The 24,542-nt window shown below is 43.2% G+C and overlaps 2 protein-coding genes across 3 annotated transcripts in view; one reads left to right on the forward strand and one right to left on the reverse strand.

Moving 5' to 3' along the window:
• LOC121014033 (S-methylmethionine--homocysteine S-methyltransferase BHMT2-like) overlaps positions 1-15,262 on the reverse strand; it is a 17,667-nt gene extending 2,405 nt beyond the window's left edge. Inside the window, 7 exon segments of the mRNA XM_040450023.1 lie at positions 3,697-3,925; positions 4,171-4,353; positions 4,581-4,728; positions 6,782-6,973; positions 8,154-8,245; positions 10,034-10,166; positions 15,156-15,262. Coding sequence (XP_040305957.1) covers positions 3,697-3,925; positions 4,171-4,353; positions 4,581-4,728; positions 6,782-6,973; positions 8,154-8,245; positions 10,034-10,166; positions 15,156-15,188 — 1,010 coding nt within the window. The 5' untranslated portion in view covers positions 15,189-15,262.
• Positions 15,237-24,542, forward strand: part of DMGDH (dimethylglycine dehydrogenase) — a 70,981-nt gene continuing 61,675 nt past the window's right edge. The window contains exons 1-2 of one of the 2 annotated variants that reach the window (XM_040450000.1): positions 15,237-15,454; positions 16,590-16,764. In XM_040450000.1, coding sequence (XP_040305934.1) covers positions 15,360-15,454; positions 16,590-16,764 — 270 coding nt within the window. In that variant the 5' untranslated portion in view covers positions 15,237-15,359. The remainder of the gene's footprint in view (positions 15,455-16,589; positions 16,765-24,542) is intronic. The other variant, XM_040450009.1, reaches the window with a different exon arrangement.

The raw sequence follows: 24,542 nt of genomic DNA on the forward strand, positions 1-24,542 counted from the left end.
GCCACCCAGGCGCCCCAGTTTGTTCTTGTTTTTAGACAAAGAAAGAAGCGTACAAAGGTTCCTGGTCACAGACCTTTGTAGTAAATATATTTATACAGTTTTTTCCACTTTATTTACGAAGCAATGAATATATTGACATTTTTTGGATGATGAAAATGTCAGAAATCTGGGATGTCTATGGGTTTTGGTGTAATCACAAATTGTTGTGAACATCAGTATGTTTGGGAATTCAAGGTACAAGGAATGTCTGGCTTTGTTCTACAGAAAAATGTTTTCTCTTTACCTGGTAATGAATTTTAAGGATCCCTAGATAATAATTAAAGTAAGCCATATCTCACTTATTTGAACTATTTTAATCATCGCCAAAGTTTGCTCTCCTCATCTTTTAATTATATTTGTATTACTTTGTTCTAAGTATGATACCTATAAAATCAATTTTCTCTGATAAGCATCCATATCTCCCAGAAGAAATGTTCGGCTAAATGATTTCTTGCCCGCTTTTACAATCTAAATAAATTTACGTTAGGGATGTTGTTTCAGGTAAAAAACGAAGAGTGTTCTAAATCCCACTGAAGGGGCGCCTGGGTGGCTCAGTCAGTTAAGTGGCCAACTCTGGATTTCGGCTCAGGTCATGATCTCATGGTTTGTGAGATCGAGCCCTGCATTGGGCTCTGCACTGACAGCGTGGAGCCTTCTTGGGATTCTCTCTCTCCCTTGCTCTCTGCCCCTCCCCTGCTCGCGCGTGCACACACACTCTCTTTCTCTCAAATAAATAAATAAATAAACATTTAAAAAAAATCCCGCTGAAATGCATAAAGAAATAAAAAATGGGTTAAATACATAACAGCACTGAAGAAAGACGAGGAGACAGCAGAGAGTTTGGTTTCTAAAAGAGGGAAACGGGATGGCATTATATAGAGATAGACGAGAGAGAGTCAGAGATGCAGTGATTCCTAACACAACAGTCATTCAAGAGGTCCTCAGAAAAATGTCTTCAATAACAAAGTGCATTGACAAAAAGCATGATTTGTAACAATTTATAACAAATAGTATAATTTAGAAGTTGGAAGACCTTAGAGAAAGTAAAGGCCTGTTATTCATCTTTCAACAATGACAAAGGAAGTTAATTAGAAGTTCCTAGAAAACCAAATGTTGTACAAAGAAAGTCACAGTCTAAGTATGAAACAAATTAAGATATGGCATACATGTGGACTATAGATGAAATGAAATATGACAGAAGGGAATTGATTTGAGCTTGATGCTTGGAACATTCTCCCACAAGAGGCTCAAGTGTCTTTAAAAAAAAATTTTTTTTTTTATGTTTATTTATTTTTGAGACAGAAAGAGACAGAACATGAACGGGGAAGGGGCAGAGAGAGGGAGACACAGAGTCTGAAACAGGCTCCAGGCTCTGAGCTGTCAGCCAAGAGCCCTACACGGGGCTCAAACTCACGGACCGTGAGATCATGACCTGAGCTGAAGTCGGCCGCCCAACCGACTGAGCCACCCAGGCGCCCCACAAGTGTCTTAAAACAGAATTATTTCTCTTTCTCCATAGTTCCATGCTTTTGTCTTAGTTCTAAGTGAACATTTAGAAAATCATTAATGTATCAGGATATTAGACTGGAAATCTTACTGGCAGCACCAAGATATGGCAGACATGAGGTATCAAGGTCATAAGACAGACTGCAGAAGTTTCAAAGGAGGTGGCCAAGAGCCAGTCCCATGGCTCACCTGACTCTACCCTGGACAATCTAGCTCACAGACCAAAGGGCCAGCTTCTCTGATTGAGAGCAAAGAGGGTGCCATTAAATTGGGATCAGACCACACTCTCATAGTTTGTTTACATGAGGGAAGAGTGAAAGGTCCTCTAGTCAGTTTTGGCCCCCAAGTGAAAGAGAGCCAGCCTGGAGGTGTTCAAAATCCGGAGGTATTTAGAATCACCAGGAAGGATGATGAGACCTCTGAAACAGGGTGTTATTTGGAGTGACCTGCTGAAAAAGCCAGGATCTGAAGGGGGAAGTGGCAGTGAGAGAAAGCGATGCCTGTGGCATCCCAGGGGAAGGCTGTGAGGAACCATGGCAATGCTCAGGAAGACCTGCCAGGCCCAGAAAATGCAGTCTTCCTTTTAGGCTGCTGGGCAAGGAGGAAGAGTTAAGTCCCCTTTCCATCCTCTCTCTTCTCCCTTTCAATCTGAAGAGGTCAGGAATCATGGTTAGCAAGATGGGAAGGAGGATTGAAAGCCTAAGAGAGAAAGAGAAGGACCAGCCTGACTGTCCCTAGTTTCCTGCCTATTGAAGGCAACCGATGGAAAACAGGAGGAGATGTAAGCTTCATGTGTTTCAAGTTTTGATTTTACATGGAACTGTACACATTAATTACTGAATTAAGACTGTGTTTGCTAAATAAAGTGGTCGCAGGGCTTTCTATTGCCTAAGACTGCCCAACAAAGTCCTGGGGCATGTCCGTATTTTTAAATAGGGACAGAGAAAAGAATTCACCCAATGAGCAGGTTTAAAGAGACAGAGGGAGACAAAAATAAAGTTGCACTCTGATTATTACATTTCATGAATCCTGTTTGTTTAGTATGACAATTACAATAATAGTGTAAATGTTATTTACTAGATTTACATTTTTTTAAAAGTTTATTTATTTTGAGATATAGAGAGAGTGCAAATGGGGAAGGGGCAGAGAGAGAGAGCAAGAGAGAGAGAATCCCAAGCAGGCTCCTCATCGCCAGTGCAGAGCTTGGCACAGGCCTCAAACTCATGAACCATGAGATCATGACCTGAGTGACATTGGACACTTAACCGACAGAGCCACCCAGGCACCCAGCTTTACAGCAGAACTCAATCGAGCAGAACTCAATGATGTAACTGTCATGGAACACCTTAAAGAAGCCAAGTGGTAGATGAGGGAGAGAGGGTAGAGGGGAGCAGAAAGAGTTAATTGTTAAAAAAAAATTTTTTTTAATGTTTATTTATTTTTGAGAGAGGGAGAGATGGAGCATGAGCTGGGGAGGGGCAAAGAGCAAGAGAGACATAGAATCTGAAGCAGGCTCCAGGCTCTGAGCTGTCAGCACAGAGCCCGATGCGGGGCTCAAAGTCACAAACCGTGAGATCATGACCTGAGCCTAAGTTGGATGCTCAACCAACTGAGCCACCCAGGTGCCCCGAGTTAATTCTTGTTTTACAAAGTGGAATTAAGAGATAATGCTTTATAGCAATGGATTAAGAAATAGATGGCTAAATAGAAAATTCAAATTTATAAAGGTAACCAAAAGAAGAAATAAAAATGTAATACATCAAAATTGGGAAAAGTAGATCAGGAAGAAAAGGGGAATATTTTGTGATTTAAATGCCTCAGTTTTTTAAAGGGTTAGCAGTAATTACAGCTTAAAATTGCTAAACCAGAAATAAGGTATAAGATTTCAAAACAGAAGGGAGGGAGACAGAGGATCTGAAGCAGACTCCATGCTGACAGCAGAGAGCCCAACATGGGGCACAAAGTCACAAACCTGTGAGATCATGACCTGAGCCGAAGTCAGATGCTCAACTGACTGAGCCACCCAGGAGCCTCTAGTTTTAATTTTATATACTTGTATATTTTTTCATTTTTTACTGCATGCATAGTGTTTCTAACAATAAATAAAATGAGATTCGAGCAAAATAGTAATGTCAATTAGAAAATTCCTACCTGGCTCTAATCCAGGGCTTGGTGTGCATATTGAGACTGCTTCCCCAACTCCCATATTTGTCAGAAGCAGGAGGCCAAAAGCCCCTTTCTGGGGCCAGCTCCTCTGCAATCGCCCTGATGTGGTAGGGTTCAAATCCACAGCACCCGCCAATGTACCTGACCCCGAGTTTGTAGGCCTCTCTGGCATATTTCTGAATATCCCATCTGGTTGCAGCTCTGGGCTCCAGTCCTGCAACACAACCATCACAGCATTGCTGTTACTGTCCTTGTATTCAAATCACAGGTGCTCTGATGGGCATTTTTTACAATTAGAAAATCACGAACTCTAGAATCTGCTCATTTTTCATTAACATTGAACGTTTTTGTCTCATGCGGTCTCTATTTGTAAGACCGTACCATAGCTATTTATTATGGCCGTTTCCATGTTGTCAGCACAAGAAAACACAAGGACCTCTAATATGTGGCTGGGCTTACCAAAGGGATATTCTGGGAGATCCACAAACCCTCCTTTGCCACAGTCCGGTGTATGGAAGCCTAGGGACTGCACCATCAGATGCGCCTTCGACCCTGCAGCCGGTAGGCCCGCCTTCATGAGTTTCATCGTCTTCAAGCTGGTGCTGGGTCCAAATCGGCAGTTCACGCCCACAATCGCAGCCCCTAGGCAAAGAAATAAAGGACTTATATATTTTATTTATTTTATTTTTTAGTAGTTGGAAATTGCCTTAGAAATTAGCTATCCTTCTCCACCGCCCAAGTTTTACAAATAAGGAAACCAATTCCAGTTAATTCTGTTAGCAATGAACGGCTCTCACAATATTAAGCAACCTTTGTTAAATTTTATAAACAATAGCTGAACTGCTAATCACACGATGCATCCAGATTACCTGCCTTCACCAGCTTAATGGCACATTCTCCAGGTGATACGCCATGCATGTCTCCGTCTGGGCCTATGCACATGGTAGCTGCCACAGGTTTACCCAACGCTTTTAACACTTCCACAGCCCACATGGCTTATTCAGCATGCTCAAAATACTAAGAAAAATTTCACCATTTCTATTGGTCCAAGTGTAAAGCAGATTTTGAAAGGTGGAATGCAAGTGTTGCCAAATAGTTATAAAAATAAATAAATATATGTGGTAAAACTTGCTAGGAACAGGTATTTAGCAGACTAAAGAATACGTTTTTTTTTTTTTAAGTTTATTTATTTATTTTGAGGGAGAGAGAGAGAGAGAGCTCGTGCGAGCAGGGGAGAAACAGAGAGAGAGAGAGAGGAGAGAGGGAGGGAGAGAGAATCCTAAGCAGGCTCTGCTCTCAACACAGAGTCCAACACGTCACTCGATCCCATGACCCTGGGATCGTGACCTGAGCCAAAATCAAGAGTTGGACACTCAACCAACTGAGCCACCCAGGCACCCCTAAAGAATGCTTTTCTAAAGTACACATTTTAATTCCTTTAACAATAATATATAGATTTTCATTCGGGGATCATTGATTCAGCAAGATGATGACTGTTAGGAAAAAAACAGAAGCAAAAACCACAAAGGTTTTTAAAGTAATTGAGTATTTAAATTCATAATTTTGAAGGAATTTTATTAATAAACTCTTTTATGGAATTGGGGTAATCTCCAAAAAAAATTATGAGTAGTGTATTATGCTTAATACTTCAAAGTGATTTTATATTCACTTCTAGTTAGACGTTCATAAGTGCTCCATGAAGTAGGGAGAAATATGATGATTTCTGCCCGGTGAGAACGCTGAGGCACAGGGCAGGGAGGAATAGCTACCGAGTTTCTTTGCCGAGGGTGGACAAGACACCTTGTCTGGTAAACCCAGGCCATTTGCAGGGGTGCTTCCCAGGAATGTCTTTAAGGGCCATCACTGAAAAGCTGACCTTAAGTAAGTGAAGAAAAGTCAGCAAAAATCTCCCTGTCTTCTTCCTTCTTGACTTAGATTCTGCAGAATCAGTGTGTGGGGAATGGCAGAGGGAGTCCACAGAGAGGTTCTTGCAAAACAAACTGGTGTCCTCATCCATCTGGAGAACCTATCAGGTGGGGTTTGTGACCGTCTCTGCAGATGATTCTTGCCAGGTGTGTCTGTCAGGCTTGGCTGGCCCTGAGCCTTAGGAAGGTTGACCAAGCAAGGTCTTCAATAGGTTCAGAGAGTGGTTAGGGAAATAGCAGTTGGGAGGCTATTGTCCTTGTTGAGGGTAGAGATTTGGGTTGAGAGCTTGACCTTACACGGTAACAAAGGTGGGAAATGGGGAATGAGGGCTTTTTTTTTTTTTTTAAATGTTTATTTATTTTTGAGAGAGAGAGAGAGTCCAAGCCAGGCAGGGGCAGAGAGAGGGGATCCAAAGTGGGCTCTGTGCGGACAGCAGTGAGCCCAATGTGGGGCTCGAACTCATGAACTTTGAGACCATGACCTGAGCCGAAGTCAGACGCTCAACCAGCTGAGCCATCCAGGTGCCCCGGGAATGAGGGCTTTTTAATTTTTGGAAGTGGAAGGAAGAGAATGTTCTGGGCCTTCATGTCCAATCAATGTTCAATTCTTATTGATTTTTTTCTTCAAAATATCACTCACATATCATAGCTTGAGGGAAAGCCGAGGGATTGGGGTAAGCACAGCATGAACAGAGGAGGGCAACGAAACTACTTGGTACTGAGTATTGTTAGTGGGGCCTGCATGAGCCCGAGCAACCATCTACCTCCTAAGCTTTGCTCTCACAGCCTCTAGCTCATGCACACAGCCCCTTCCTGCCCTGCCCCTCCCGCAGGAGAGACTGCTTCCTGAATCACCGTCCCCTTCTCACCCAACATTGCACGGTCCCCTGTGAGTCAGCTGCTACAACCACCCAAAAGAACACGAAGGCTATAGGTAGGCCTGTCCTGGGTCTGCCCTTTGGCTTCACACAGAACCTAGCACACAATTGAGAGGATGTTTGCCTTGATTACAGTGCATTTAAACAAACCTTTGACCCTGTACCCTGAGGAAACGAGGGCACAAAGCAATCCAATACCCTCCTGAAAGCTGAAGACTATGCAGTTGTATTTGTCAAAATAGTGTTTCCCTAAAACACAAGCCTTACCTCGGCAATCAAGAAGTCCACATTTTTCCTGGCAAAAACATCTAGCTGGCGTTGAAAGAGTTGTTTGACTCTAGCTTCACCCTTGTGGTGTGTGTACGCCGATGTCTGGCAGATCCCTCCTGCCACCAAAGCGTCACCTTTTCCAGCCACTTCCCTGGCAAGGTCACAGGCAGCGGCGTTCACATCTTCCCACTGAAGCTGGAGAGCAAGAGTTCAGATGGTGAGCCTGGCGTTTTAGAGGTAAAATATTACAAATAACCAAAGGGGCAATGAGCAAGTAAGACGAGTTCAAGGTATGGGGTAAACTGCAAGTTGGGAAGACCAGCAGAGTTGGGTACCTTCTCCTCTACTACCAGTGAGCTTATAGTTCCATGACTGGACTTGCCACACTGGATCTTAGTAAATGTTTGTTTGCCTCCCTCACTTGACTGTGAGCCACTTAGGAATCCGGTCTGTGGCTTTCTTTCATCTTTGTTTCAAGCATAGAGATTGGACTATAGCAGGTACTCAAGAAATGCTGGTTGGTTGAATACATGGGCATGAACATTTGCAAGTATTAACACTTTTCACGTATGGAATATCTCACAATACTTCCACATTCTTCTCCTCATCTACTTTTCTCATCAACCCCATGCATTTAAGCATAAATTATCTCTATTTGCAGAGAGAAAACCAATGCTCCCTGCAGTCAAGTGTCTTGCAAAACGTCACACACCCAACAGATGGCAAAGTTGAGTATCAAACCCAATTCTTCTCATTCCTAGGCCAGTGCCATATTCCCAAGGACCACCCTGTCTCCAGATGGACAAGTCAGAAGAGAAGACAGTGAAATAAGGGAAAAAGGCATCTATAAAATAACAGCACAGGATGACCATGTCCTTCCAATGGCCAATTCCTTCCCAGTCCTATCCTCCCCACATACTCCAGCTAAAGAGGCAGAAAAAAAAGCTCATTTATTTAGTATATATTCATTTACATAATAATTAATTCTTTAATAGACATTTTGTGTGGAGTTTGTAGCAAAGTATAGTAACACATCAGGTCAATTCCATAGCTTCCCGTCAAGAGGTTACTTTTTTTTTTTTTTTAACGTTTATTTATTTTTGAGACAGAGAGAGAGAGAGAGCATGAACAGGGGAGGGTCAGAGAAAGAGGGAGACACAGAATCTGAAACAGGCTCCAGGCTCCGAGCCATCAGCACAGAGCCCGATGCGGGGCACAAACCCACGGACCGCGAGATCATGACCTGAGCTGAAGTCGGACACCCAACCGACTGAGCCACCCAGGCTCCCCAAGAGGTTACTTTTATTACAGATGATCCCTGACACTTTCCTCCTCCCTCCCTTCACACCTGCCCCCACACCAAAATTACCTTGCTCTCCATATTGTCCTCACTGGCAGAAAAGGTGAAAGTCTGCATGACATTTGATCCTGCTCTCAAGAATTCCATGTGAAGTTGACGAACTACAAGGTAGATTTTGAATTAAAATTAAGAAGATAAAAACCATAGGAGCTTTCATTTATAGCAAAAGTAGCTTACCCACTCACATCTCTTTTAATCAGACACATTTCAAACCTTGTACTTATAAAAAAATTGCAGATTACGGTCAGTAGAATTCAAGGACAGAACAAGGCAGAGTCAATACCAAACTGGGGCTATTTGGAGTAGCCTCATGTTGCCCTGTCGATGGGCCTCAACAGCCTGGTGCAGTCGCAGGCAGAGATTAAGGCCTGGTTGGCCAACTGCCCCCTCGATCTTTTGGTCTAGAGAGGGTTTATCTATTTCCCTGTGTTGTGAGGGATGTGGCTGGTCTACTTATAGTCAGCACTGGGAGCCCTCAAAAAAGGATGAGGAAATTCTCAAATTGGACAGAGTGTATGTGGGTTGTGCCCGCATCAAACTGATTCAACAGCAAGCAGCTGCTAAGGTGCCATCAGAGAGCTTTTGTTGGCCTATCAGAACACCCTTTCCTTCTCTCTCTTCATCCTTGTTATTTCAACACTTTCTGGTTTAGCAGAAGAATCTTCTAAAATGAAGAACAGGGGCACCTGGGTGGCTCATTTGGTTGTGTTTGACTCTTGATTTTGACTCAGGTCATAACCCCAGGTTCGTGAGATCAAGCCCCTCGTCGGGCTCTGTGCTGACAGCATGAAGCCCACTTGGGACTCTGTTTCTCCCTCTCTCTTTGCCCCTCCCCTGCTTGCATGTGCTTGCACCACGTGCTCTCTCTTTCTCAAAATAAATAAACTTAAAAAAAAATAAATAAAATGAAGAACAAGTTTTCCTTGGGCCAGATGAAAACTTCATGCTAAGCACCAGAGAAATAAAACCTGGTCCCACCACATAACTCTGGGTGTTGGATGAAACAATGCAAATGCCATCAGGGACTTAGGACACGTGGGACCCTTCACACCGGTTAACTCACAAGTCCTGACAACTAGCCCATCTCACACCCTCATGTGGCATGGATCAAGAAACTGACCCTTGGGAAAGTCAAATGACTTGTCCAAGGTCACACGGCTGGTCGGCAGAAGAACCAGGACAGGATCCCAGGCTTCTCAGATACACCGTGCATATATGAATAAAATCAGAGCAAACTGAAAGTTCCATTCCCAGTTTGTATCCATTTCATTCTTTCACTCTATCTTCCCCTTTAATTTAGGACCTTGCTCTCAATAAAGAGTAAAAGCAGAATTAAAGCTGCAGTGGATGTTACTCACCAATCCCATCCCAGTTTCTGCCTCCAACTCTTATTGTTTTTTGGTTTTTTTTTTCTAGCTAAGGGGATGAGGTGAAACTGTTTATTTCTTCACACCCCTCTCCCCCAGCAAACCCCAAATGTCTACTCTCTATGCTCTGTTAATCTGGTGGTTACCATTAATCATCTTTACCAAACACGGTTCTAGTATAATAAGCAAATTAGCCAGAAGGATTAACGTGAAGCCATAACACATTAGGTTCAGGAAACTCTTGACTATCCACAAGGTGAATATTCATGGAACAAATATTAAGGTGTATAATTTAACGCCTCCTATATATGAAGATGCAAGCGTGTGGTGGTGGGCGGGGGGGAGGGAGAGGACATTTTATTCTACGTGCTTCAGCCACATACTGTCACCGTCTACATCTTGGTGATTCTGGCAAAGGAAACAGTCCTTAGAAAACACTGAGAATTATTCCTTTATATTCTCTCAGTCAGATTTAAGCAAATTGTCACCCAGATAAACGCCGTCAGGGCTGCTGGCACTGACCTGCATTGGGATATTCCACCACCGCTTCTGGAGTCCAGAGCCCCGCCTTCATGTAGCCCCTCTTCTCCAGAGTTAGGAGAAAGCTGCCATCTCCAACCACAACCTCCCCATTCTCCAGACGTTCCAAAATACCCTGAAGAAAAGAAAGAAAAATCACCCAAGATGCCTCTTTTTTTTTCCCCCCCCTTAAAGCAGTTTCCAATTTTAGGAAATGTGGTCCTATGTTCTTATAGATCCAGTTCTGTCAAAATCCTCAATGTCTAACAATATTCTAGAAAGACTGAGTATACTATATTTCCTGGAAATTCCAGGTACTTGTGTTGTGCAAAGTGCTGTGACTGTTTTTTCTCAAATAATGTTTACACTGAGTCAAATTATAGTGAAAGTGCTGATTCTGCGATATACTGTTTTCTCAACATGTTTGTGGCAGACACTGATAGTTGCCTAATTAGTATGTATTTCCTCTTCTCTTCTTTGTTAATTATTTCATTTGGGGAGACAATGTCCTCAACTTAAAAAAAATTCTCTGGCGGAGGGGCAGTGCACGCCTGAGTGGCTCAGTCGGTTAAGTGTTTGACTTCAGCTCAGGTCATGATCTCGCAGTTTGTGGGTTTGAGTCCTACATTGAGCTCTGTGCTGACAGCTTAGAGCCTGGAGCCCTGTGTATCCCTTTCTCTCTGCCCCCTCCTACTCTCTGTCTTTCTCTCTCTCTCTCAAACATAAACAAACATTAAAAGAAAATTTATTAAAAAAATTCTCAGGATGCCTGGGTGGCTCAGTTGGTTAGGCATCTGACTCTCGGTTCCTGCTCAGATCATGATCTCACAGTTTGTGGGATTGATCCCTGCATTGGGCTCTGCAATGACAGCATGGAACCTGTTTGGGATTCTCTCTCTCCATCTCTCTCTGCCCCTCCCTGGCTCACACTCTATCTTGCTCTCTCTCAAAATAAATATATAAACTTAAAAAAAAATTCTCAGGCTCCCTTCCGCTGGGGGGAGGTGGGTATATTACATAGAGCTGGCCAACGAGACACGGGCAGAAGCCAGTTAAAGATTTCTGGCAAAGTTTTGCTTTCCTGATATAGATGGGCACTCTCTTCCATCGTGGCACTTTTTCTCCTTCCTGACTAGAATGTCAATATAAGCCCTAGAGGTATACCAGTCATCCTGCAGCCATGCCATTGAAAGTCACACACTAAGGCAGGTGGAGCCGACTAATAGTTGCTGTCACTCACAGCCGCAGGGTTTTAACGGCATCTTTGCGTAGCTGCAGCAGCCATGGATTGTTAGGCCTCACGTTAGGGGAGAAAACTAGCTTCTTTTTTTTGCATAAACCACTAAACATAATCCTAAGGGACAGAAAGTTTCATAACTATGCCCCTACATTTTCCAGCATGTTCATATATGTTTTCATTTGGTACTCCCGACAACTCTGTGAGCTAGGCAGGGCAGATGGTTTTTATTCCCATTTTATAAATGAGGAAACTGAGGTTCAACGAGACTAAGTGACTTGTCCAAGACCACAGAGCTAAGAAAGATTACAAAGCTAAAGTGGACTTCAGATCTCCTAAATTCCTAATCTACTCTCTTTCTAATCCCACTTTTCTGTTTGGCCCACCCATACTTGAATAAAAGGCTGTATCCAGAGCAGTTCTCCAAGGGCTTACAGTTTCCATTGTCTAAAACGTGCCTCCCTAAATACCTGCCTCCCCCAAATACCTGCATGGCTCACCGTCACATTCCTTCAGGGCTTTGGTCAAGGGTCATCTTTTCAGGGAGGCATTCCCTGACCATCCTATAGGAAAACTGCAAACACTCCCATGGTGACCCCTACTCTTCTTGTAAAGATTGCATTAGCTGAAGATACAATCTTTTATTGAAAATACAAGGCCGGTTCACTTCAGCCCTGTCTACAGCTAGACACACAGCAATGCATGAGTGGGAGAGAAATGCCTTCAGCTGCCCCTTCTAACCAGCCATATCTGCAGCCCAGGAAGGTACATTAGAAAGAGTTGCAGGGGAGGCCACCATATCTAGAGCATCTCCATTTTTGTGTGGAGGGAAGTGAAATGGAATACAAGCTGTGTTAGCTATATTAACCTTAAACACTGCTTTGACTCTGGTTATTTTTTCCATATTTTATATCTAAAGATGAATTTTAGTTGAATGTGGAAGAAATGTTAATATTTATTATGATTCTCACCTAGTTCTCTATTCCTTCCAAGATATGCAATTTGCTCTTTTAATGTTGTTCTTTTGAAACATAAAAAAAGACTTCAGCTTTAAATTTTCATGCGAACTTTCCACATGCCAGGTACATTTCCAGGCAAGAGGGATAAACATTGGACTAAGCCAAGGCAAGGCCCCTGCCCTCAAGAAACTCAAAGTCTGCCCACCCGGAGGAAGGCTGATGGGTCAAAAAATCATCACAATATATGTAATAAAGAAATGCTGCAGAGGAATACAGAACAGAAAATCAGAGATATAGTCATCTGTATAAAATCTCATCTTGGAAATCTAACACTTCAATTACAAGCTAAGATTCAAATTTAATAGTACACACCAAACAATTCTAGAGGGGAAAAACACTGGCATACAGTTTAGGTGTTACAGGTTAGTATCTCACCTACCACATTCAACCTGTCTCAGGGTTATGCCAAGTGTATCTATTTAACACTTCTTAGATACGTACCCACATCCTTACTGTCCCTGGATTATTGAAATGACCTCCAATTCGCTCCCACAGCCCACTCTGTTGTATATTCCACTGCTGCAGACCAAAGCCTTGCCTGTCTGACTCTTACTTATAATTACTTCCTCCTTTGTGTTCTGCTTCAGGTCAAACACCCTCCATTCCTGCATCTGTCACCTGTAGCTATAGTATCTGGTTACTTACCTGTCCCCTCTGTTTGGCTTTAAAATGCTTGAGGCTCAGGTGACAAATCTCATTTGTCTGTATCCCTACCACCTCAAACAGCACCTAACAAAGAGTAGGCTCTTAACAAACTATGCCAAGAGTCAGCAGACAGATAAGATTTTTGAAACTGTCACTTGTGTCTTATGTGCTACAAGTTTAGTCCTGAGGAGAGAGAGAGAGAAAAAAATGACACTCTTTAACAGAAAATTAGCTAGCTAGGGTTTTAAGAAAATTATAGTGCCTATTTTGATTGTGATCTTCACGATAACAAGTTAAGCCATTTTGATCTGTTATCTAGATGTTTGTCCAAAATTTAAAATTTTGCCAGTTTTCTTAAAAAGCCATTAGCAAAATAGCTATATTATCAAGACTTGAATTCAGAGCACCTTTAAGCCTCTCCTTCACTGCTCTATCTACCACCCTAGTTAATTACTACACCAGCTGATCTAAAGACAGCTCCAGAATGACAGGGGACTCTGTAAAATAAAGAGCAATGTAAATTAATTTGCAGTACATTTATATTTTCAGTCCATCCTCCCTTTCAGTTTGGCAGTGAATCTGCCTTGGATCTGGTAGTGAGCTCTGAGAGGCATTTATGGTTCCTTGTTGCAGATGTCAGTATCTAGACTTCTGGATTTAAGGTATGGCTTCAGGGCACCTCTGATCAGACAGATGAGTAGACCAACTTCATTCACCCTCGGCCAGACGCTGCCAGAGATCCAATATGCCTGAAGTTGCCACTAGGACTGCTCTTGGGGATTAATGAAGCGATTGGAAGTGTCCCCTGTGGCAACTAAATGAATTCTTAAAATGTACCTGTTGGCTGACAGGAGAGGTGAGATTAGCTGCTTCCCAGTAACATTTTAACTCCCAGGTACACATTAACATGATTATCATATGATAATCTTGGCGTTGCAAGAGCAGAGGCTGGGAAGAAATTGAACAGGGACAGCATATTTTAAAAACCTTTTAAAAAGTGAGCCAAAGGTGAACACAGTAATACAGAAAATTTAGAGAAAGAAATCAGCACAATGTCTTTATCTTTTATTAAGCTCATTTACTTCAATGCCCATATTTTACTTTTATAAAACATATCCAAAGATTTTTTTTTAATTGTTAAAGTCATATTCCACATCTTATGCAACTATTACCATTATTATTTCTTTCCTTTCACTGCATATATAAATATTTACACAGTTGGGGTCGGTCTGTATAGTATAACTCCTTTTGTAACTTAACTATTGTCAAAGCAGTTTGCTTGTTCTCATACTTAGCTTCTTAATTGGCTGCCTAATAACTTATTAAGTGGATGGACCTTTATTTAGGGAGCGCACCATCATTGGGCATCTTGATTGTTGCTAACTTTTTAGAAGAAAAAGATCAGTGGTGCATACTTACATGCCTATATAGCTTCTCCCTTCCCCCCTCTGAGTTTCAGGGCACAGCTGGGTTGCTTTGAGGGATCCTGGAGATGTTCTGCGTCCAAGTTCATGGATGCAAGTTAATTTTGTTTTGTCACCCCTTCCCCTCACCAAGAAACGTTGGGGGGTAGGGGGACAAAGCTGACACTTGGTGAACAGAGAGGGAAAGGGGCCTAGAGAAGGAACCAGGTAGCCGGTCCTACTGAAACGGCTAGGCAGAGCGCCGCTACCCCACTAACCTGCGCACTTCCCTACCCGCCCCCACTCCGCGGTGGGGGTCTGGGAGCATCTTGCACCCCTGGTTTCAGGCCGGCCCATCAGTTGCAGGGCCAGGCTGCTACCCTTCCCAAAACGCCAGAGAACCAAGCTCTGGGGCTAGTTGAGCCCAAGAGCTGAGGTAGGCTGAGGGCAGAAAATGTGAGCGCGGCGCCTGTGTCGGGAGCTAGACTTCAAATCCCCGCTCCACCCTGGACTAGATGGGTGACCTTGAGCTAGTGGCCTTTCTGGGCCTCAGTTTCCTCACCTGAAAAATGGGAATAATTGTGCGCAGTCCGCGAAGTGTGGGGCACCGAGTCCGGGCTCAGTAAATTATCTAATCCTCACGCCAAGGCGGTATTGTCGCCCCGGGCAAGTGGCGATCGCGTGTACTGAGACACAGATCCCTCCAGGTGCCCGGCCAGGGCCGCAGAGCTAATTCAAGGGTTGAAGTGGGGTCTCAACTCAGGCGCCGGGAGCCCCTCGCCCGGGAGCGCTGAGTACCTCGCCGACTCCCGGAAACTCACCTTTTTGGCCCCGGGGCCTCCGGCCGGTGCCATCTCGCCGCTGCTGTGCGGCCGCCGGGTCCGCGAGAGCGCGCCAAGCTCTGGAACCCGCCCCTCGCCCGAGGGAGGGTCCCCCAGCAGAGCCGCCGGCCCCGCTGCCCCAGGGTGTCCGGTGGCCTCGGAGCAGGCTCCCGCGCCCGCGCCCTCGGCCTCCTCGGCCTCGCCATGCTCCGCCCGGGCGCGCAGCGGGGCCTCCTGCTGTCGAGTCTCCGGCTGCAGGGCTCCCCCGGCCGCCCGCGCTCAGCCTGCGGCCGCCAAGGGTGAGTGGGGGCCCGGCCGGCGCCGAGGTCCGCGGATGGGCTGCTGCCTGGGTGGGTGGGAGCCAGGGCCTGAGGCAGTCTGCCGGGTCGGGGGAGCCTGGGCCTCTGAGAAATGGGCGTTCGGATTTCTTCTAGATGTACGTGTTTTCTTTTACACGCGCTGGTGGACAAAGTGAAACAGTATCAAAGGGTTCCCAGTGCGAAGTTACTCCTACCCCCATCTCCCAGTCAACTTGTTAACAGTGTCTTCTGTATTTTTCCAGAGATTGTCTATGTGTAAGCAAACATAGGAAGATATACACCTATATATATATAGGTGTGTATATATATATAGGTGTATATATATATACCTATATATGTATATAGGTATATATATATACACACCTATATACATATATAGGTATATATATATATGTACACCTATACATATACACACCTATATATATATGGGGTGTGTGTGTGTGTGTGTATATATATATATATATATATATATGGTGTATATCTTCCTATGGTATATAGAGATATATATTCCTCTTTGCCTTACTTACACCTTGCTTTTTACAACGTGTCCTGGAGAGGCCCACAATCCTGCTAGGTAGAAAGTCACGCAAATAAATATATGAGACCACTGAGCAGTAACTATAAAATTAGAGGAGGCTGTACGTGGTGAGGAAGTTAAACGAAGAAGAACATTTTACTCCGTCTGGCTCTCCGCAGCCTGGAAAGCATTGGATGGAGGAGATGATCCAAGACTTACAGGAGCTAAAGTTCATAATAATGGTTTTTCTTGGAATAGAATGATTATGTGTGTTCTCCAAGTAGACTGAAAAAAAAAACTACTCTTTAACTCTTTTGGGAAAAAAAAATAGAAGTCATGTTCAATTCTTTAGCTATATTTGTTATCTACAATGGACCAGAATTATATGGAACGGGTTTCAAAGTCCTCCTCTTTCCTTCTTTAACCAGGTTGCTTCAATCAGGGTTTAGATGCCCCAATGACGAAATCAGCGCTATGCAACCCTCACGGGCACTGTTAAGACACTAGAGAAAAAAGGAGAAGAAACAGGAAACAAGTCAGAAAAAGTACAGCTGCCATAGCCTAATAAAACTACCATTTACAAAAATTGTCTTCCAGAGAGGAAAACGCACCTTTGTCTGCAGAAACAAGATGGAAAGACAGAGCAGAAACTGTGATAATTGGAGGTGGCTGCATTGGTGTGAGTCTGGCTTATCACCTGGCCAAAGCAGGGATGAAGGATGTGGTCCTCCTGGAAAAATCAGAGCTCACTGCTGGATCTACCTGGCATGCAGTAAGAAAAGCCCCTCCACACCTTTTGGGATGAGCACTGGGTGTTGTATGGAAACCAATAAATTTCCAATAAATTTCCAAAAAAAAAAAATAGAAAGAAAGAAAGAAAAGCCCCTCCAAACCATCACCTGCCCTGAAGTGTGTGAACCAGTGCAATCAACTTTCTTCCCATCACAACTCCCCACTTTGAGCTCTTTAGAGTGAGTGTCCCTTCAATAGTGTTGGAAAGTGCAATTGCAGTCTAGTGATCAAAATAGATAATATTTTTATCTTGAGCATATAGCTTCTGGATTCACTCCTGGCTCTGCCATTTTCTACCCGTATGACTTTTGATCAGTTTCCATTTCCTGATGTGCAGAAAGGAAATATTAACAGTACCTCGCTGACAGGGTTGTGATGAAGATTGAGTTAATATGTGTAAAGGTATTAAACACATGGTAAATGTTTAGCAAATGTTGGCTTTTGTCTGGAAGGATGTAGCTGGATGATGGCACATATAGCCAGAGACCTGCACTAAATTCCCCTCACCTGGGTTTTGTGGTCTTTTTAGTTTCATTTATGATTTTAATGCAGCCCTGTGAGACAACAGCTTGGTGTCATGAGGCTGAGAACTGTGAGGGCCGAGAACATGTGATGTTGCTTTTGTGTTGTAGTAAATTAACATGCAGCCTCTTCCGTTGGGCAGACTTAATAATACAAACAATTGTTCCAGCACTACACAATAATTGGGCTTAAATGGAAAGTTACTCAGGTGAATGAAGTGACTGACACTGCTCTCATAGCATTATGCCGTATCAATGATTTCTGAAGTCAGTTAAGGAAGAGAGAGGAAGTTTTTGTGACTGTCGGTACACATTTCTTTTGGAGAAGGAATTGGGCAGTGTTAGCCACTGCTCACCGTCCCTTTCGTTTTTTTTTATTTTTTTTTTTAATTTTTTTTTCAACGTTTTTTATTTATTTTTGGGACAGAGAGACAGAGCATGAATGGGGGAGGGGCAGAGAGAGAGGGAGACACAGAATCGGAAACAGGCTCCAGGCTCTGAGCCATCAGCCCAGAGCCTGACGCGGGGCTCGAACTCACGGACCGCGAGATCGTGACCTGGCTGAAGTCGGACGCTTAACCGACTGCGCCACCCAGGCGCCCCTCACCGTCCCTTTCTGTTGTGAGTTTTCCTCTGCCAAGTCAGGAGGAAACCCTGCTTTCCGGGGACTTTAGAATCTAGAGCCTGCTCTAGGTTTGGGGGGTGTTAAGCACTGAAAGGGCTGCCTGTGTCCTGCGGAGATCAGGGGACACCGCAGCCCAGACGTAAGCCCCCCTGGCCACTGGGTCCTGGTGGTCTCAGAGTCAGACTACACTTATGGTTGGATGGAAGCTCCTAGAAAAGTCACACCAAGCCCAGTTCCTCTTCCCTGTCTCCTTTCCCTCCAGTCCCCTCATTTCTGGGTCTGAGAGGGAGGTCCAGGCACCTGGTCCTCCCTGAATGTAATTTCAGAGCCTTTACAGCCATACTGTCTCTTGTTTCACCCTGTCCCTCAACTCACTTCCTCCTACCTGGAGAGAGGGGTCTGGGAAGCCACCAAAACTCCGGGCCCTTCTCCCCTCCCCGAACTAGACTTTCTCTTCAGGCTTCACATTATCACGCAAGAGGAAGCCTGAATCTCTCCTGTAGTTCTCCTGGCACTTCTCCTTCGTGGACAGTCACTCAGCCTTTCAACAAATATTCACTGAGAGCCTACGTTGTGTCAGGCCAGCCCTGGTCTGAGAGGTGGGGACACAGCAGTGAATAAAGCTAAGTCCCTGCCCTCACGGAGCCACATTCTGGTGTGCTAAACAGAAAACAATGCCTGAGAGTAATCGGTGCCTCGAAGAAGAGTAAACTGGGGTAGAGGGGTGAAGAATGATGGGGTGCAGGAGTCAGGAGGCTACCTTGAGGAGAGGTAGCCAAGAAGGCTACCTTGAGGAGGTGACATCTCAGCAGAGACCAGCCAGAGGGGAATGAGGTGCTGGTGAGGCTGTCCAGCCAAGAGCATGTAAGGCAGAGGGAAATTTAGGCAAGTGGAGATATCCTGAGAGGGAGGCTTATACCCTTTTAATACTTCTGGGTTGTTAAACAGGGCATACACCTTAATATTTTAATTACTTATTTGCTCATTTAGATTTCATTGATTTGATGTGACCTACATTTTAGAATAGATTACTGGATTCCCTGCATTATTACTTCTTAGACATTTCATGAACGAAAAAAAAAAAAAAAGCAACATACTCTTAACCTAAGTTTTTTGGAGAAAAGTGGGCAAAGTTTTTAAGATGATAGCTTCTGGTTAAATGTTAACTGTGCCAAATATGTCTTCTTCAACCAGAGAGATATCAGAGTGAGTGGAAAAGGCATTCTCCTGCTTTGTGTACAAGGTTTACGCTATGGTTTACAAAATGAGATTCATGCAGAGCGAGTTCAAGATGGACTTGGGCATCAGAAGCCAGGTTATTTGTCCCACTGGGAATAAAGGAAAAGGAAAGAGGGTTGCCCTGGGAAGTCGGTCCCAGGACCTTTTGCAAGTCAGGGAGGCCTACCTCTGAGGAACAACATGAAGAAATTCTACACGTTGGGAATTTTTAACATAGAAATATTTGGAGCAGATATGAGAATGTAGAAGTTTGGGGAGCCAGCTAAAGGAGCAGACTACAAAAATCAAGGCAGCCTCACTGAAGTATAACATGTACTTAAGGTTTATATCTGCCAAGTGCAGGAATCAAGTGCTTAGTGAGGAAGGCACAGCTTGCAAAGTGAATATTAAAAATGGAGTCACACTGGGGTGCCTGGGTGGCTCAGTGGGTTAAGCGTCCGACTCTTGATTTAGTCTCAGGTCATGATCTCACAGTTCGTGGGATTGAGCCCCAAGTTGGGCTCTGTGCTGACAGTGCAGAGCCTGCTTGGTATTCTTTCTCCCTCTCTCTCTGTCCCTCCTTCTCTTGTGCTCATGCGCTCTCTCTTTCCCTCTCTCTCTCAAGATAAATAAACACTTTAAAATAAAATAGGGGCACCTGGGTGGCTCAGTTGGTTAAGCGTCCCACTTCCGTTCAAGTCAGGATCTCACAGCTCATGAGTTCGAACCCTGCATAGGGCTCTGTGCTGACAGCTCAGAGCCTGGAGCCTGCTTTGGATTCTGTGTCTCCCTCTCTCTCTGCCCCTCCCCCGCTCATGCTCGCTCTCTCTCTCTCTCTCTCTCTCTCTCTTAAAAATAAACATTAAAAATAAAATAAAATAAAAATGGGGTCACAAATCTAAAAACCCTGAGGTTTTGCCATATTTTAACAACACTGCTTTGTCAGCAGGTAACACTACTACCAATGTAGAGCATTTCATGTAGGATGGACAGAAAGGGGAGAAGATGGAGTGAGAGGCAGCTTTGGAGCATGGGGTCCCCAGGAGAGGCAGCCCTTGGGGATGGTGCCAACATGAATGTTTTGGAGAACTGAGGACTGAAGATCTAAAGATGCAGGATGATCTTTTTGGGGTGTGGGAAGACAATATTAGAACTTTCTGTTTACTTTTATCTACAAATGTAAAAAAGGGATGAAGCTTTACTTGTCTTTATAAATAGCCTTTACCTTTGATGCAGGTGACATACTGGGTATGATTTCAAGGCTGACTAAAAGAAAGGTTGGCACACCACGACAGAGGCAGCCTCGTACTTTCTGTTGTCTTTCGTCTACCGTGACATACTGCAGATCACGTGCTATAGGACATCATCGTTCCTATGCATTTTATAGAGACAGGGCTTTAAAGAATAGAATTCGTGATGAAAGGAAGAGGGAATGAACTGGAAGGTGTTGTGCTCCATGGAGGTTTGTTGTTTATCTCATGCAGTAATTAAAAGGGTTAGTGAGACAAAGTTTTTCTTTTACAAAAAGGCCAGTGTTTTAAATTTGGTGACCTTTATAGTGATTCAGATGGCTACCAGTCATTAGGAGATACATATAAAAAATACCACATAGCAGACACATACAAGAAAATAAATGCAATCTATGCTTTCAAAGTAAAGCTGATGGTATAGGTGAGATATGACTGCTTTTTGCAAAATAGTCCTGTTGGAAAGGGTACATTTTGAAAAGGAATATTTGGAAGTGTTGGTATCATCAATAGATTTTCTGGTCAAAATGATATGCATCATGTAGAAAAACTCTCATATATATAAGAGATAAATTTTTTAATGTATCTAAAATTTTCCCAAATGGTGAGTTTAAGTGGGGTTTGTACCCATTTATTTATTTATTTATTTATTTATTTATTTTCAACGTTTATTTATTTTTGGGACAGAGAGAGACAGAGCATGAACGGGGGAGGATCAGAGAGAGAGGGAGACACAGAATCGGAAACAGGCTCCAGGCTCTGAGCCATCAGCCCAGAGCCTGACGCGGGGCTCGAACTCACGGACCGCGAGATCGTGACCTGGCTGAAGTCGGACACTTAACCGACTGCGCCACCCAGGCGCCCCTGTACCCATTTATTTAAAATATAAAAACGTGGGGGCACCTGGGTGGCTCAGTGTGTTGAACGGTTCCTGGTTTCTGCTCAGTATGATCCCAGGGCTGTGGGATTGAGGGCACGTGCTGAGCATGGAACCTGCGTGAGATTCTCTCTCTCTTCCTCTGCCTCTCTCCCCTGCTTGTGTGCTCTCTCTCTTTCTCAACAAAACAAAACAAAACAAAACAAAACAAAACAAAACAAACAAAAAAACCCAATACCTTCCAATTAGCTTATAACAACTGATAGACAAGAGAACATGAAATGTTAATAGTCAAGTTTCAAAAGAAACCTTTGTGTGAGTGGTGATTGGGGTGGAGGAAGTGGTGTCAGGATGCACAGAGTACAGCCCAGAGAGTCTCCTTTTCCCAGGAGACTCTACAAAGTAGACCTTTGTATCATTGACAGGTAGCGTCTTCAGCCATCAGAGCCATTCAAACCAGTTTCAAAATAAAACAAACCTAGGATTAGGCATTCAAGTTGCTGTTTTACCAAGGTTCATCCTGTATATATTTTAGTAACAAAGCATGTTAGTCACCTAGATTTACTAAAATATTAATAAGTAAGTTGACTCTTCAAAAGCTTTTCCATATAATAAATTTTAAAAACTCAAAACCTTTCTTAAATAAGCGAATTTTTAAAATTTGAAAGCTTTTCTACACAATAAATAAAATTATTTACAATATTTAATTCATTTCAAGTTGTCTTTGTATGTTTTATGATCTCTGTTAATATAGTAATACATATTTATATATCACGTGAGAATAAAGATGTACACGTATTTTAGTGGGTATGCTTAAACTTAAAAAAAATTTTTTTTTAATGGTTATTTATTTTTGAGAGGGAGAGAGTGCGAGCAGGGGAGGGACAGAGAGAGAGGGAGACACAGAATTTGAAGCAGGCTCCAGGCTCTGAGCTGTCAGAACAGAGCCCAACGTGGGGCTGGAACTCATGAACGGGGATATCACGACCTGAGGCAAAGCTGGATGCTTAACCGACTGAGCCACCCAGACGCCCCTGCTTAAACATTTTTTTATTTTACGTGGGTGCATGGAGATGGCTTGAGGTCAGTCACTGGGCTTTTTGAGGTTGTAGAGGTTCACAAAAGAGCAGAAAGGATTATTAAATACATAGAGCATCATTGGCTTTAGTGACAGTTGATGGTTTTCTAATGCCATGTTTCCTTTCATATTCATTCACTGTTAGCCTACTATAAGGAAGAGATTTTTCTTCTCCCTATTTATTTGCATATGAATTTATTTAATCAACAAGGATTCATAATTCTTATTTTATTCAAAGAGTTATAGTTCCTAATGATTATTCATGTCTCTGTTTCATCTTTCCTCTTTTATTTTCTCTTCCAACAATAATCATTTTCTTTCCTCAAATAAAAGGTAGGCCCCTTCCTGTCCTCCTTATAGACTTGTGGCTATTCTAGCACCTTCTCTTCTCTCAGTTCTTAGGTCTTTCTCTAAATGCTCTGGCACTTAATCATGTGCTCTTGATTTCATTGTTTGGTACATGAAAGTTTCAAGACTTCAGTCAGGCCATAACATCTTGAAGGATAAGAACAATGTTTTCTTCTTCAAAATTCCCATTTAATATATCCTTGCTGAAGCCCAGAACACAAACACATTGTACCCTTCTTACATTCCGTGTCATAGGATTGGCGCATAAATTAACAATAAATACCATGTATGATACTACATTCAGATATCTTACATTAGGGCACCTGGGTGGCTCAATTAGTTGAGCATCCAACTCTTGGTTTGAGCTCATGTCATGATCCCAGGGTTGTGGGATCAAGCCCCATGTCAGACCCTGTTTTGGGCTTGAAATTCTCTCCCCCTCCAACTAGAATGCTCATTCTCTGTCTCTAAGAAAAAAAAAATCTTACAATAAAAAGCACAGATGTATTTGACCCCAGATTTTATTACTAATTAATTAATTAATTTTGGAGTTTTATTAAAAAAGTTTTTTTATTCTCAAGTTAGTTAATGTATGGTGTAGTCTTGGCTTCAGGAGAAGAACCCAGCGATTCACCACTTACATATATCACCCAGTGCTCACCCCAACAAGTACCCTCCTTAATGCCCATCACCCATTTACCCCACCTCACACCCTCGCACCCCCATCAACCCTCAGTTTGTTCTCTGTATTTAAGAGTCTCTTATGGTTTGCCTCCCTCTCTGTTTTTATCTTATTTTTCCTTCCCTTCCCCTGATCATCTGTTAAGTTTCCCAAATTCTACATATGAGGGAAATCATGATATCTGTCTTTCTCTGATTTGTTTCACTTAGCATAATACCCTCCAGTTCCATCCACATTGTTGCAAATGGCAAGATTTCATTCTTTTTCATTGCTGAGTAGTATTGCATTGTATATATATATATACCACATTATCTTAATCCATTCATCAATTGATGGACATTTGGGCTCTTTCCATAATTTGGCTTTTGTTGGTAGCACTACTATAAACATTGGGGTGCATGTGCCCCTTCAGATCAGCATTTTTGTATCCTTTGGATAAGTTCCTAGTAATGCAATTGCTGTGACCCCAGATTTTAAACACAGATTAAAAGAGAAAAGCTAGCTGATAAAAAATACAGGGTACAAAAACATTAGTAAAGGGACTCCTAGCTGGCTCAGTCAGTGGAGGATGCGATCCTTGATCTCAGGGTTATGAGTTCGAGCCCCACGTTGGGTGTAGAGATTACTTTAAAAAATAAAATCTTTAGGGGCGCCTGGGTGGCGCAGTCGGTTAAGCGTCCGACTTCAGCCAGGTCACGATCTCGCGGTCCGTGAGTTCGAGCCCCGCGTCAGGCTCTGGGCTGATGGCTCAGAGCCTGGAGCCTGTTTCCGATTCTGTGTCTCCCTCTCTCTCTGCCCCTTCCCCATTCATGCTCTGTCTCTCTCTGTCCCAAAAATAAATAAACGTTGAAAAAAAAAAGAAAAAAAAGAAAAAAATAAAATCTTTAAAAAAATAAGTACAATTTTTATACCTGAGAAACAAATTAAGCCCAGCACTTACTTCTGACTGTCTTAGCAGCAAGGAAGTGAAGGGAGTAGGAATTGTTCGGTAGAAATAAGTATACCATTTTAGTAAGAGTGACTAACTTTTCCTTAACTAGGAATTCCAGAAGAATTTGTTCCCTAAATAAAGTTCATTGGGCTAAATGTCTTGAATAACAATTTTGCAAAATTAACCCACGTGACTCTTCCCAATGCAAGATTATTAATTTATAATTCTATG

Source organism: Herpailurus yagouaroundi, unplaced genomic scaffold (assembly GCF_014898765.1).
Source record: "Herpailurus yagouaroundi ecotype Mexico unplaced genomic scaffold, PumYag 29, whole genome shotgun sequence".
Taxonomy (NCBI): domain Eukaryota; kingdom Metazoa; phylum Chordata; class Mammalia; order Carnivora; family Felidae; genus Herpailurus; species Herpailurus yagouaroundi.